Source organism: Gasterosteus aculeatus, chromosome 20 (assembly GCF_964276395.1).
Source record: "Gasterosteus aculeatus chromosome 20, fGasAcu3.hap1.1, whole genome shotgun sequence".
Taxonomy (NCBI): Eukaryota; Metazoa; Chordata; class Actinopteri; order Perciformes; family Gasterosteidae; genus Gasterosteus; species Gasterosteus aculeatus.
In genome coordinates, this window is record NC_135707.1 from 18,439,974 (window position 1) to 18,455,358 (window position 15,385).

Consider the following 15,385-nt stretch of genomic DNA (forward strand, 5'->3'; position numbering starts at 1 on the left):
CAAGCTTTTGGTTGCAAGTCGCGTTTCAGATTATCGATTAAAAAAAACAAAGTCATTTTGTTTTGATGCATTTTATTGTGAATATTTTCGTCATGCAAGTTTATAAACAAAATAAGCCCATTGTTTCCCATCCCTTTGGTTATTAACAATATGAACTATTGAAACAATAGCGTTTGTCATGTACAGAAGTTATAGTACTTATTTTAAAATTAAAAAATGAGACCATTTGTTAAAATATCGTGAACGTAAAAAAGAAAAGGAGTCGTCCACGCCATCAGCACCCTTTTTGGAGCCCTTATACAATGAGCTCTTCCACATGAAGTCCGTTACATGGACAGCAGAGTGAGAGAGACGAGTAGTGGAAGGCAAGTCGTCCCGCAGAGGGTTCCCCCGTCCACCCCGTCTCCACGTCAGGAAGGATAAGGCACAACGTGGAGAGAAACGCACAGAAAGGCGGCGGAGACGACAAACTGCTTGAGCTTCAGAGACACATTAGAGCTACTTGTCGTGTCGTCTGACGGAGACGACGCATTGAGGTCATTTAAAATCCATCTTCACCTTTTAAGTCAGAAAACACAAGTGAAGGCTGGAAGGAACGAAGGGTAGAACATTAGAGAAGGACGCTGGTCTGGAAAAGGTTCTTGTACTTCCAGAGTACACCCTGCAGAGGACGGCATAAATGCTGGAAGAGAAAGTAGATTTTTCTATTTCATTTACATACATTCTTTGAGATAAAAAGATACATTCAAATTCCAGGTAGTTTCTCGCTTTTCAGAAAGTCCCAATAAAGTCTGAGCGTGCGTGCACGTATTCCCAAAAGGGGCTGCCGGTCTTCCTGTGTGCAGGCGGTACTAGTTGAGTGGTATCTCGATGACGTCCTCCTCGATGATCGTCCCCTGAGGGACGGGGACGTGCCCCGGCGGGCTCTTCTTGCAGCTCAGCTGTGCGAAGGGGCTGCACCACGCCAGAGACGGGGGGCCGCCAAACGCCGCCTGCATGGCCTCCCAGTACGGCAGGTTCCCCCACTGCCCCGTCTCCCCCTTCAGCCGCTCGATTCCCTGGGGAGGACACGACAGTGAGGGCCGACGGAGACGGACAGCCGTCTGCTACATGCACCACTGAACACAACGAGGACACGGGTTGATGAGTCGGCCGACCGGTCTGTTTCTCACACACTAATCAGGCTCAAATAGTTAGATTTACATCATATCTCTTAATACAGCACCCATTTGTTTTATGTGTGTTGAAGGAGTAAGTGGTCAGTGTGATCAGCTACTACGCGGCTTCAGCACAAACCGCACGGTTTCATTGCTTGTGATTTGTGGCAGAGTCCGTTTTACCTGTAAGTTCGGTATCAGACAAAAGGTCCGGTGGAGTTTAGGAGGTTCGAGGGGAAACAAACCAGACGGGTCTGCACAACACAGCGAGGAAACAGAACCTTTGTACTAAAGACAGGTGGTCCGTTTCTACGTGTGATTTCAATGACGAGAAATGTCATAAAAAATTGCGCAATTTTATGTTTGTATATGCATATTAGAAGTAAAAGGATCGAGGACTGAATCCGGTTGAGAACTATTTCAAAATGTTACAATTAATGGGAATGTTGTTGAAATTGTATGCGCGTGTTTTTACCCTTGAATGTCACGTTTTAGGACATTTTTATGACAATATGCAACTTGTCACAGTGGAATGTGCTGAGAAAGTTATGCAGTATTTTAAGTACTAAGTATAAAGTGCTTTCGCTACCCTCATAATACTCATAATATTTTGTTGTTACTTTGGGTTTTAGACTCCTCTGTGTGCCATTTCTATGCAGAGAATTGATTATGAGCAGGTGAGGAAATCGATAAAAGATTCTCACCAGCAGAAGCAGAATCGAAAGCCGTTGATATCAATAAAATCGTATAAAGGAGTGTCTTAGCACAGGAAAACCCTTCCATGGGGAGAAACCTTCTGATGTGACGGTTTCGGGACATGTGTACAGACTGTAAAGCCCTCTCAGGCAAATTGGTCATTTGTGATTTTGGGCTGTACAGAATAAATTGAATTGATTAGCCTAACTCAGCGGGCTGAAGACACCAATTAGCCGTGGATGTGGTTCCTCTTTCAATGTCCATAAAACGTATGCGTACTGTAAAACAATAGGAAGTCTGTCCTTTGAATACTTTTATATCCGTTCTGACTAATCTGTTTAAGAAACGCGGCAACAATCAGTAAAACGCAGTACAAAATGACTCGCATGCAAAAATAAAAATAAACCTGCGGAACGAGCAAACAAGTCAAATTGTCATGATGGAGCATGCATCGTGTTACACACTCACTCACTCATATAACGTATGGCTGAATCTGAAATCACGCGTACTTTGGCCTTCCAATTGAAAGCAGCATGCTTGTGACCCGGCAGCTAGACGTCACCTCTGTTGCGAGCTTACCTCTCCTCAAGGTTACAAAGAGTTGTCTGCTTCAGAGCGCTTTTGGCGGAATGAGTTATCAACCAAAGCGGATGCATGAGCGCAGAGAGAACATTGCACGGGAAGAGGCAGTTTAGAACAGAATGAAGGACCAGGGCAGGGGGGGGGGGGGAGCAGAAACCTCTTCTGTAACCTCACTGACATACAGGTTGAGAGGTGGAGACACAGTTGGGTGGAGCAGGGCCCTCAACAATAAGAGATACATGCGTTTAGAAGATAAGCAAACAATGTTCTTGCATTGCAACTGAGAAGTATTTTTATTTCCCTGCTGAAATATTTTCAGAATATTTAAAAAGAATCAAAATTTCAGTAAAAATAAACCCCAAATCATCTCCATCACCATCACTCCCCCAGCGATGACTCGCCGTCATCGCGCCGGCAGCGTTGACCTAACGAACCTTCACCTGCACCGTGCATTCGGATACCAAAGGATACACAACGGATCGTGTCGACAAAGAACAGCAGCATACAATGCACACTTCAGAACACAGCAGTTCACACGGGAGAAAATCTTAAAGAGTGAGTACAAAGTGCCAATCAGCCATTTTAGTACTTAAAGGTGTTTGATGAAAGTTAAGGAAGGAGGCTGGAATGTGGCGGTGCAGGGACGAGGTCTGTGTGTCAGCAACGGGATCCATCACATTATTGTAGAAAATAAACTGAAAAAAGTTTCTGATACTTTAATGTTTTGTTCTATTATTTGGAAGCTTGGTTGCTACAAAACATTAAGCTACAAAAAAAACTACAGTCCTGTCACATGACTCCACGTCCCCACCACTAAAGGCAGACGAGAGTTCTAGTGATGACATTTGTAGTCATTTACCTACATGTTAGCAGCCGCCATGTAGAAGACACAAACGCTTTAAAAAATCAAAAACTGGTTTCCCTCCATGCCCACATTTTAGGACTCATTCCTGCACTACTCATTCTCTTCACACACACACACACACACACACACACACACACACACACACACACACACAGAGATTTCCCCAACCAAGGCATGGGAGGGGGTCGGCTTTGTTAATGTCAGGCATGTATCAGAGCGGAATCAGGTCCACACCTGGGGGGTACTGCACAAAAGTAGAATAAAGAAATCCAGGATAAGTGAAAAAGCGCAGCTTGACTTTGTGTGATCGGCTCACGTTTGCAGAGTCAGGATGAGAAGGCGGAGCTAAGTCAATCCAGATGTAGACAGCTGGGATAAGGGCGCCATGGTATCGATCACAGATTTACTGATGCAGAAATGGAGAAGACGCACGCTGCATATTTTTTACCCACTGAGCAGCAACTAATTATGGAAACTAATGAGGAAGTGAAGCATACAATATGCAAAAAAGAGAGAAAAAAGGTTGTGGACCACTGAGGTTTAAAATCAAACTGGTGACAGCAACAGTGACAAGTAATGCATGTTAATGGAAACAAATCTGAACACATTCAGAAGACAACGGAATAAAGACGTTGGTTTGGGATCAGAGCAGCAGCTGATTTAACACTTCAGACTCCAGGATTAAGTTTAGCCTGGCCGTTAGCCTGGCCGTTAGCCTGGCCGTTAGCCTGGCCGTTAGCCTGGCCGTTAGCCTGGCCGTTAGCCTGGCCGTTAGCCTGGTCTGGAGCCAGCTAGCTGCAAAGAATAAATCGCCATGGTTACATGGCTGGTTAAATTCAACCTGCTTTCGTGCAACCAAGTCCCAGCTAAATTCATCCAGGACAACGGGAATATCCCGGCTTAATCCCTTATCCTGGTTTCGTGCAATAGCCATCAGGGCTACATTAAACTGCAGTGGGACTTTCTTCAGCTGTGTTCTCTCGTCAAGAGAGGCCCAAGCACGAGGCTACCAAGGGACACTGGGTCAATTGTTATGCTTTTTCATGCCGTGTGGATTATTTCAAGAGATTTACGAGCTCCGGTAAACTAAAGACTAAAAGCAAGTTTACCCATCAATAACATTTTAAAAAGTCTAGGAGGGAGTGGGCACCAGATCTCAGTATTTACAATGAATACATTGATGCAAGATTTTACCAATCAACAATGCTGATGCTTAAACTCTTCCTTCATGTGTTCAGAAGAAAGGCTGTTACTCACCGGGGGGTGAATTTAAAAATAAATAATGTTACAATATCATACAGGAAAAAAAAGGATCACCGGTGGGACAATTTGTCTTTCACTGCAAGAATTAAGGCATCGACCAATCGCGTTGTGTGGAACGGGCATCTATGCTGGCATACGGTCATCCACTCCTCACCATCTGACAAGATGCTTTAACAAGGGTCACTACTAGTGCTTTGTAGCCATGCAGATAGTCCAGGGTTACACATTTCTGTATGATTGAACAAAACATGCAAATTGAAACTATACAAATAATTATTATAGTATATTCAATTCCATTCCCAAACACCTAAACCTACCAGCATGGCCAGACATCAAAAGGGCTAAGTGAGTCAAGACCCAAGTGAGACAATGGGTCTTCTTTGGAATGTAACTGAACGAACTATAAAAAAGGGAAAGCAGGAGGAAACATAGTTCTACAAAAAGCTTCGGATTCAACAACAGAAAACAAAACATAACAAATTTGCAAAATGAAAGTGCTTTCTTTTTCTCTGCAACTCAACGCACAAGGCAACACAAAAGGAAACGTACAGCGCATTTGGACGGCAAAACAAAGGGCGGATGGGAAGCGCTCCATGGCTAACGTGTGGGGGATGTAAATCGTGTTCAGCGGCGGGAGCAACGGGGCTGCACGGCGTTCCCCACTGTGGTTCCGACCCGCCGCCTCGAGCTCTCACACCACATACTGGTAGGTCTCTGCCTTCCCATGGTCAGGCGTGGAGAACGGACTAAACCACAAAAAGGAGAACGGGTGTCCGAATACCGCCCTCATGTTCATCCACTTAGTTTTTTTAGACCATCTTCTCTCTTCCTTTTTCAACTGCTCTATGCCCTGAAAATGAGAGACAACCAAACTTCAGTTGGTGTGCGTTTTGGGACCCACTCAGCAACACAAACCAAATTGCAAATACAGACTTTTTGCAGCCCCACTAAATACTTTGTGTAAAAAAGGAGCAAATCTTGAACCCTCCTGAAAACTTTAATTTGAGTGGCATCATGTAGCTGCTTGTGTCCTGGAGGCTCCCTATTTTTTCAGAACCACTTTCCCCGTGATTGACACATCAAATGTCTCCTACATATCTGACCAAGAGTTGCAGACAAAAAGAAGTTGAAAGCAGGAAAGGGAGTTTGGTTTGGTGAGCTCCAATACACACAGCAGGCTGAATGCTTTTAGGATGGCACCAAACTACACAGGAGGGGTTAGATTCCTTCCTCCACGGACACATGGACACTCCCCGTTGCTTCTGTAGTACATGCCTTAGTGTTTTACACACAAACCACTACCTCTGTTGCTTGTAACCAAATGTTAAAAAGTCACGAGCAGGTTGTCATGCTAAAGGGAGTAGAGGGTTAAATGTGTGACTTTTGGCCTCATCAGGAAATGAGATTTATAGAGAACAAGTCAAAATGTTGGACTCATTCTCAACAATCAATTCAATGAGAAAGTGCGTCAGTCAGTGTTTCCCCAACCATGGTATTGGGAGACCCCCCCCTCACCCCAAATTGTTGACTAAGGGGGAAACACTGCACATTATTTAAACCCTTCATTAAAAAAACAGAATAACTATTACATTTTAAACACAACTATTATGAAAAAAATATGAATAAGGAAGTTAACATTGCTATTTAGATTGAATTGTTATCTCGGAAAATCTAATTGCTAAGCAACAGCAGATTCAAAACAGTGTAAATGTTGTTTTGGGGGGAACCTTTTCTTCTACATTTAGATCACAGACTGCTTTTAAAAAGGTAATTGCAAAAAAGTACCAAAATGAAAATGTGGGAAAAGCGAGCCGTAGAACATCTGCGTTCAATTGGTAATGTTCAATTGACTTGTAGAACCGGTATGAATATAATTTATCAACAGATACACGCCAAATAAATCCCCAAAGGGAGAGAGATAGAAACAAAGAGAGGGGCGTATACAACTGCATGTGGCCACTCTGCAACTAAGACAATGCGTCTTAATTGGACTCCACAGTTTGTACAACGGAACCTAAATATCCACAAATGTAACTCATTATCCTAATTTTTTTTTGGCAGTTTAGCACTTTTCAGACAGTGTTTTCAGTGAAAGTTAAGACTCGCAGTTAATCCGCTGCATCAACTCTACATCAGGCTGCAGGATGAAAGTTTAAATCAGAGGTGGCCGCTCGACGGGGTCGAAGGTTAAAAGCAAAGGGGGCGGCGGCAGCAGGGAGGAGAGTAGTGACATAAGAGGGGGGAGGACTGCGGGTCGCTGAATGGATCACTTACGGTCTCGTCGGTACAGATGGAGTGGACTTGGGTGCCGAACATCACAGAGGTGAAGATGAGGAAGAGGAGACCCTCAAAGCACAGGAGTATGAGGAGGATGACTGTTGCTGGAGGAGAGAAGGAACTGCACTCTGGGCGTGATGGAGGGGGATGAAGGGAGAGAAGTGAAGGGGGCAAAAAGACATATGAGGAGCTACTTTACACTACGAGAAAGGAACTACTGCACTCTACTGTTGGCCTGTCTGCAGCGTTAGTGAGGACGCGAGGCCCCGAAGCATCTGATTTAACCTCTTGTCACCTGCTGATGGTGCTTCTGATGCGGATTTCCTGCTGATGGAGGAAAAGCAGTCAGTGTGCCCTACATGTAGCAGGATGCATTGAGCAGGAGTGAAGGTTTTGCTACTGTAAACAATAAACAGACCTTGCAGATTGAGAAAATTTGATAGATAAATTGAAGTTTATCTGTTACACGGAAACGAAGAGCGTAAATCGCCCACCGACTTGTCACAAAAACACAATTGTAGTTGGACAGACACTAAAGACATCTTAGTTTCCATTGTTCCTATAATCACTGACTTTGGCTTTGCTCTAAATAATCCTTAATTCCCAGAAATCATGCCGTCCCCTGATGTGCCTGCAGCAGCTGTAGCGTCTAAATACGATGACCCGCTAAGAGAAGCCATTTGTTGCTGTTGGAAACATGAATGCAACGAGAAAAGGAACTTTTTGCGGGACAGTGTGTCTGTGTGTAGTTACCAGAGCGGAGAGTTGCACTCTGTAGTTCTTCCTCATCGCAATTAAGAGAAGGGGAATGTCAATAACAACTACTGGCCTTTTTCACAGTAATAAGTACGTTATAGTTAGAGATAACATTAAAAATCTCAATTTTCTTTTCAAGAATTATTTAAACTGGTCGCATAAGAATATATAAGTTAAGAATATATAGTGTTATTTTACCGATAAAAAACCTGACAAAACATTTCAAAGAACCGTGACGGATTAAAAAAGTACGCAATTTATTTTTTGATGAATGAAAGGAAAATTAATTAGAAAAATTAAGAAAAATAAAAAAACACTCACTTGTCCAATCGTCTTCAAAGCAGTAGAGGAAATGGAAGACCACCATGACCAGAGAGTGAAGAGAGACGAGTGCAATGTACATCTAGTTTGACAAAAAAAGAGACAATAGAGAATCATTCATCACAACCACTTACTGGTCAATCATTCATCACAACCACTTACTGGTCAATCATTCATCACAACCACTTACTGGTCAATCATTCATCACAACCACTTACGGACATGCAAAGTACGCAAGGGTCCATGTGAGGTACAGTCAGTCAGTCAGTTATGACCTCCGAGATCACTACATGTGACGGCAACGTCTTATTGTGAAAAGCTGAATATTGGCAACCTTCTTGAGTTTATAACATAATGAAACTTACTGTGAAAAGCACAAAGTACTTTTGGTTGTTCTCCCCAACACAGTTATTTACCCACGGGCAGTGGTGGTCCATCTTGCGTATGCAGCGTTTGCAAACACTGAGCGAGAGAGAGAGAGAGAAAAAATAAAAAAATAAAAATAAATAGATTCAAATAAAGATGTGTACACTGACTCCACTTTCAACACTGCCTCACCTGCAGTGGTGTGCTCGGTCAGGCTTGATGCTGCAGCACTTGGGACATTTGTAGACCACCTGCCCTGGTTTCAGCTGAAGGCTTTCTATGTATTCCTTGGTGGCATTCCCCTTTGGCACCGCCCCCTAGCGGAGACACACACACAAAAATGGATTAATAAAGCCTTTATGGGGCTAAAGACCCTTAAATTATTCTGCATGACACTGAGAAACCCTATAGAACCTCTACAGATGGGTCCCTAAATTGACACGATTATTGTTTATTTTCTGAAATGTTATGTTATGTTAAAATATACAAATGAGGTAGTGTCTTGTCAAATATAAAATGAATTTGCACACAAATATTTTGGATCACTTTTTTTCATTCCATAAGTTAGAAAAACAGTCTACAAAATAAAATAGTAATAATTATGTTTTTTGTAAAAACGTCCAATAAATCAGACTGTGAACATAAAATGAAACCGAAGAGACTCCAAATGCTGTGCACTGCGGCTTCACAGTATGGCCAAAAATCCTTATCACGGTATTAAAATATTCCGAATGTATTCTGACAGTATTGCTTTTTCAAGTAAACACATTAATTCATTGACCTCCAAAAAGCCCGCGGCTAACAGCTGCTCGCTGGCCAACTTGCTCGCAACTGGCCGGCGAGTTAGCTTGTTAGCGTGTTAGCTCGTTGTGGCTGCTGGTGTTGCCACCAGAGGCGCGACAGACTTTGCAATAAATCGTTTTCTGATCTAACGGACGTCACATTTTCCAAAACCAAAAACCCTCCAAACAGACAACTCCTCTGTTGGGCATAAAGTTGTGTTGGTGCATCTCTGGTCTCTCAATTATTAGGGTTACAAATGTGTCACAAGCTGAGTTATTCATTGTTGTTATGAAGTTATTACCGTGACTCAATCTCAACACACGTAGGACAAGTAGCTCTGACCGCTGGACGCTCCTGGATGTCATGTAGGAATTAATTCGGCCACCCGTCATTTGTTATAGCATAACAGCGGTATGAACGGTACGTGAGAAATTCATACCGTACGGAAATCTTATCGGTATATACCGTTTGAACCGGTACACCACGCAGCCCTACTGTGATCTACGTCCGGATGGAGCCGCTACTCCCCGGTGGGGCGTTTTGTCGGGAGAAGAAAAACGCAACCTGGTTCCATCCTGCGGTAGGTACATTGCCCGAAGGCTGGCCGGACAAGGGGCAGCCCCAGCCTGAAGGGTGCGGAGCCGGCAGTAATTACAGGACATTACAAGCCCCCTGCGGTCATGAGCGGACCACTGCCCAGAGAGCTCCTGTGTCCGCGCCATCTACAGACAGAAATAGACCACGTAGTACGGCTCGGCGGTATACCGGATACCAAACCGTGACAGGTACACCTGTTTCATAGATGGGCTTTTTCACACCGGTATATAACTATAACTATAAAGGACTCTTGTCGCCCTCCAGCAGTCAGACAAATATATTGCTCAGCGCTCATCGCAGAGGGAACAGCGGTCATGGCTACTTGTATATGGTTATAACTTTATTACAATTAATAACACGCAACAAACGCTCTTAACAGGATAAAAAAAAGAATCTTTAGCCATGCTGCCCTGTAGTAAAATAAACATCTACATGTGCAGTGCGGATGTTTTTCTTTGCACAAAATGAATAGTTTAAGTAAATAGATTTTACATGAGATGTCTCCCCTTGAAGCATCAGCCTGTCATCAAATTCTTCAGTTGTGTGTTTGAATAAACACCAAACAAAGTGCCACTTACCGGATCAGTGCACATGGCCCTGAGGTGTGACGCAAGTGCAAGGAAGGCCAGAATGTTAAACAGGGTCCCGTTCACGATGCTGTAGGTCAGATTCTTGGAGGGCAGCAGCATTACAAACAGCACCACAAAGTCCGCGTACAACACCAGCAGCCAGGTGATGAGGGCGCACACAATGCCACAGGCGTCCCTGATGAACCACATGGCGGAGGCCGCGGAGGAAGTGATCACGTCTTTGGAGATAGGGATGCGCTGCTCGGCCTGTTGGCAGTTGGCCCGAGCCCCGGCCCGGCCCTGCGCGCGCCCGTGCTCCACATCCCTGCATCTGTGCACCGGGCTCTTCATGCTGCACCGGATCCACCGCGCCGTCGGCCCGCAGTCTCAGTCACCGCATACTGGAGCTGAGGAGCGGGGCGGGGCGGGGGGGGGGCGCAGTTTAAAAAGGCACGGTTTAGGTTTGGACATTTGAAACCAAACATACGTTGTGCCAGCCAAACAACGCAGTGTTTAACAGTGGAACGCCATCTGAAACAGGGCTGAGCGATATGGACCAAATAGAGATTTAGAAGAAAAAAAACATTCATTTTTACAGAACTATTCTTATAATTAGAAATTGCTCATTTAAGTTTATATTTCAATTTTGAAAAGGTTGATTGATTGATTGTGAAGCCCTGAAATAGCCAATTTAATAACCACAAAGGTTTATAAGCAAAGCATGCACTTTGAAGTAGGATGGGAGGCAGAGCCTTCAGTTATCAAGCTCCTCTTTTGAACTTTGTTTCTTCACGGAGTATTTGTGCTTTCTCGCTTTACAGGTTTTCATGGTTCTATCTGGATCCTGTTCCTTTCTCCTGCCGTGGCCCCGCTGACACCTTCTGCTGTTGCTATCATCATAATCATTATTTTAAATATTAATCATATTACTCTCATCGTAAACCAACGGGACCTTTTCCTAAAGCCATTGTGCTTTCCCTCCCCACAGGCTTCTGTGGCTGGTGGTTCTATGTGATGGTGGTTCTATGTGATGGTGGTTCTATGGAATGGTGGTTCTATGGAATGCTGGTTCTGCCGTACACCTGGCTTACTACTCGCAATTATTTGAATAATTTCTGTTATAGGAATCAAATGTATTCTACATCGTTTACATTGTTCATTCTGTACACATGACATCCATTGTCCATTAAGCCCTCCTCCAACGTGCTTCCTAATGTTTCTTTCCCCTTTTTGGGGAGTTTTTCCTGTGCCGTATTTCTGAACAGAGGATGTTGCATCTGTACAGGCTGTAAAGCCCTCTGAGGCAAATTTGCGATTTTGGGCTAAACAATAGGAGTTGAATTGAAGGAGTAAGGGCAAAGATGTTTATATTTATGACAACACCAGTGTGGCTACTGTATATAAGGGCTATTATATCACTTTATTAATACATTATTTTTCATATTCATTAATCTGGTGATTATTCTATAACATCTTAAAATAATGAACATCACAAGTTCACCAACCAAATGTTTAAATTAAAAAAGCCATAATGCTACACCTGAAAATAGGTGTATGACACTGCAGATCTGTGGGCTGAACCATCTGACAAAGGAAACACCGACTGACAACTGAACCTTCCTGTTCTACAGTGAAACGTTCACTTAGGCAAACAAAACTCATACTGGATCATTCATATATTTAGAAATACGTTACCATACATCTCTGAAACTCCCTAAATCAGAGACTCGTGCGAAGTCCTAAACCCAACAGACGATGAGTGGCTTGAAAGCAGGCGGTGGGACATTAGGGGCCTCTGGGCTGATCTCGTGTATCTCAGTGGTGTTGGGATGTGACCCCTTCGACACAGTAGAGGTCAGAACCAGCAGCGAGCTGCACACTGCAGAGACCAGCGAGTGATTGACAGGTGGGCGGGGAGGTTTGAGTAACGCAAGACCACGTCATTATATGAGTTAACGTCTCATATGATTAGCTATGTGTACAAGATCATTCGAATACCTAACGGGCAGGCAGTGGACCCACTGGTTTGTAGCTCACGCGGACCCAAATGTCGCAAAGGGTAAAACAGTTCTAACGTTACCTTATGCTACGCTAACAAGCAGCTCAAGGGAAACGGGTAATATGGCCGCTAGTCATTTCAACTTCAGTCAAACACACGACTGCATTTCGGTGCGGTTACACCGTCCGAAGGCCAAACGTTTAATGGTACTGAAACATGACAGCATCTAAAAGCACAACACACATTTAGCTAACACGAGACGCTAGCTGCTGAGCGAATGTTTTAGATGAATCGTTTAGTGAGCCGTTTGCCTATTTCTGTTGGTGTCCTTCGCTTCATAGCTGTAAAGCGGGAGGTCCTCCAGTACGACCATCTTCCTTACCTCACTATAGCCCGATAAATCTCACCTGGTAGACGGGCATCCTTCGTGGGCTTTCTCGGATGTTGCTGCTCCGTTGCGTCCCCTCGGTTACAGGCAAGTCTTCCGCCTCTTCACCAACGACAGGACGTCATGACGTAGGGGAACGCAGCCAATGAGATCATCGGGAAGGTTCCCACGCTTTCACACGTCACAGGACACGCACAATTTCAGATGGATTTATTTCTCAGCCGTCCATATGTTCAATTACTTGTCAATCGTGTACATTTGTAAAACATTTTTTCAGGAGGATTTCTAGCGTCTTGTTTGATTTAATTCATGCATAAATACGTTTTTAGAAAGCCGTAATATGAAGAAAATACACATGACAAAGTAAAATATAAAAACAGGCAGACAGTCAATTATATTCCAAGAAAATGCATTTTCAAAATATAACTATGGCATCAATTTGGCCAGACCATAAATGTAAGAATAAGAAGATTAAATGTTTAAAAGTGGAGGTCTCGATACAGCACAAGCAAAGATACTCAGAAAGGGTTAATCCAGAACCAATTTTATATGCAATCTGACAGCATATGTTGTGTGTAAAAGAGAAAATATCATGAAGGCTGCCCTCCTCTAATAGTTTTGAAGTGAGTTTTCAAGTCATTGTGTCTGTAGTAAGAACTGAACGGCCCCTGACCTCTTTCCAAATGTTTATTTTAGCTGATATCCATTGATTGATTTAAACAAATCAAACTGCTGTATCCTCATATTTCCCTCGAATATTTTGTAATATACATTTTATACACAACAACAAGGAAGGAGTAAAAAGGCCACTGATGACCCATTTCAGTTGGTTTATGACTCACGCAAGAAGTCAAATGTCCAGTCTTGCCATCTGATTTAGTTTGAATTATTTCTGTGATGAAAAGCAAACATTTCCCCTGCAGTCTCTTTGCTGTGGTAAAAAGCATGTTCTGAGTATTAAGTGAAGTGACAATGTATAAGGTCACAAAGAAAACAATTAAGTCTCTGATGACAAATCAATATAATATTTAGGTTAGTTACTAGGTTGGTTGAACTGAAACATAGTCATCACTAGAGGGCAGAGTCATACAGAACAATGCATTACTCCATAAGACTCTTAGCTCTTGGCTTTTTGTCAAAAAAGTGTCTGGCAGCCAACCACATGGCTCATTGCTATGGAAAGCCATTTCCATTTCAATGGAAGCCCATTTCCGTCCACTAAAAAAGAAATTGAAGCGATGGAAAGTCCAAATTATGAAATGGGCTTCCATATTCCATAGCTTCCATAGATTGCTGTGTTTCATCTTGACAATATTTCTATTCATTGAATTTGTCCCATGAAGTGGGTTTTGAAAAAAATGTATTCTTTTTTATGGCTTGATTGATAATTATGTTTGCTTCAAATGATTATCATTTTAATAGAAAAACATTAAGGCAATGCACCTGTCCGCCTTAGTTATACTGAAAGAGCTATGGTAGGAGCATGGAGTAGAGAACCACATGTACTTAACGTAATAGTTCAACTATATTCTGCAGTTGCTAACTATTAATTCAACTACAGTATTTGCGCAGTGACCCTAGAAGTTTAATACAAACCAATAGCGAAGCCATGATCCATGGGAACCTGCGAAGCACTAACCACCGCCAGATTGTCAGTTCACAAACTAATGCTACGGCGAAAACACCCAGCAATCCTTGACCACGTTGTTAATGTTTTTTATCTGCCTCAGCCTCAGGTTCTCTGCCCTTCTGCACCTGCATTGTGGACTGAAAAGGCACGCAAGGGACACGCAAGGGGCTCTTGCCTCTGCGTCGATCTGAACACGCAGAAGCATAAACTAGGCTTAAGCCAGCTCCACCCTGCCAACCATCCCTCCAGCCAGCTCACCACTTTTCACCTCCTAGATCTTTATAATAAAGACTGTTGTGGTCCAGCACCACAACCAACATGACAGGTCCAGCCTAACCGGCGCCGGCCCTCACTATAAGCATTACCAAAGAGGAAAGTCTGGCCTAATGCCTCTAGCAGAATAGCCTGGTCTTAAATGAGGGGACGGTGTCTGCGGCCCGGACTGAAAGAGTAAGCTGGTTCCACAGAAGAGGAGCTTGGAAACTGAAGGCTCTCAAAGATGGAGATAGAGATGCTGCTGTATCTGGTCATCCAGGTTTTAATGTCCTTAAGACTGTCACGGTGTGGGTTTGTTTCATGTTTTATTTTGTAGTTTTCCTGCCCCTTGTGTCCCTGGGTTAACTTCACTTCCTGCCTGGTCCTGTCATCCCCTGTGATTGTCTGATTGTTTCCACCTGTGTCCAATCACCTGCACCTCCCAGTGTATTTAAGCCCTGTGTGTCATGTGTCCTTTGTCGTATTGATTGTTCAGTCCTGAATGTCCCACCCGCTGTTGCTGGTTCCTGTCTGCGTTTGGCTTCTTTTTGTAAATTTTGACTATTAAAGTCTTGTTTTGTTTTCAAGTCTGCGTTTAAAGTCCTGCCTCCACCTGCCCGTTCGTGACAAAGACATTGTTGAATCCGCCCTAAACCAGTTTACGGATGTTCCTTTAATAACAGTCAACTGTTCTAGTCTTTGAAAAATGATGCAATGATTAATGGTGTCAAACGTAGCACTGATGTCCAACAAGACAAGAACAGTCCTGTTGGTCCTTTGTTGAATGCAAGTAGAAGATCATTTGTAATTTTCAACAGTGCTGTTTCTGGCCTATGATGCATTCTACATCCTGACTGCAAATCCTCAAATAAACCGTTGTT

General features: G+C 43.4%; 1 protein-coding gene across 7 annotated transcripts; it reads right to left on the reverse strand.

The window, feature by feature from the left end:
• Positions 1-55: 55 nt before the first annotated feature.
• Positions 56-12,872, reverse strand: LOC120810932 (palmitoyltransferase ZDHHC3). Of its 7 annotated transcripts, none has more exons than XM_040165943.2 (8): positions 12,639-12,872; positions 10,242-10,639; positions 8,476-8,600; positions 8,283-8,379; positions 7,918-7,999; positions 7,126-7,167; positions 6,838-6,968; positions 56-1,058 (listed from the first exon to the last, which is right to left on the reverse strand). In XM_040165943.2, exons 2-8 carry the CDS (start codon positions 10,581-10,583, stop codon positions 852-854), a joined length of 1,026 nt encoding a protein of 341 aa, XP_040021877.2. In that variant the 5' UTR covers positions 10,584-10,639; positions 12,639-12,872; the 3' UTR covers positions 56-851. The 7 variants fall into 7 exon arrangements, with proteins under 7 accessions (XP_040021877.2, XP_040021878.2, XP_040021879.2 ...); XM_040165944.2 differs by having other exon boundaries at positions 7,126-7,164; positions 12,639-12,754; XM_078095586.1 differs by lacking the exon at positions 56-1,058 and adding an exon at positions 2,705-5,413 and having other exon boundaries at positions 7,126-7,164; positions 12,639-12,754.
• Positions 12,873-15,385: the final 2,513 nt, after the last annotated feature.

Bases quoted from the DNA above. Each gene is read 5' to 3' on its own strand.
- LOC120810932 (XM_040165943.2), bottom strand. From the start codon at position 10,583: ATGAAGAGCCCGGTGCACAGATGCAGGGATGTGGAGCACGGGCGCGCG. The intron at 8,380-8,475 runs GTGAGGCAGTGT...TCTCTCGCTCAG, and splicing joins GACCGAGCACACCACTGCAG to TGTTTGCAAACGCTGCATAC. The intron at 7,168-7,917 runs GTGAGTGTTTTT...TTCCTCCATCAG, and splicing joins CTTTGAAGACGATTGGACAA to CAGGAAATCCGCATCAGAAG.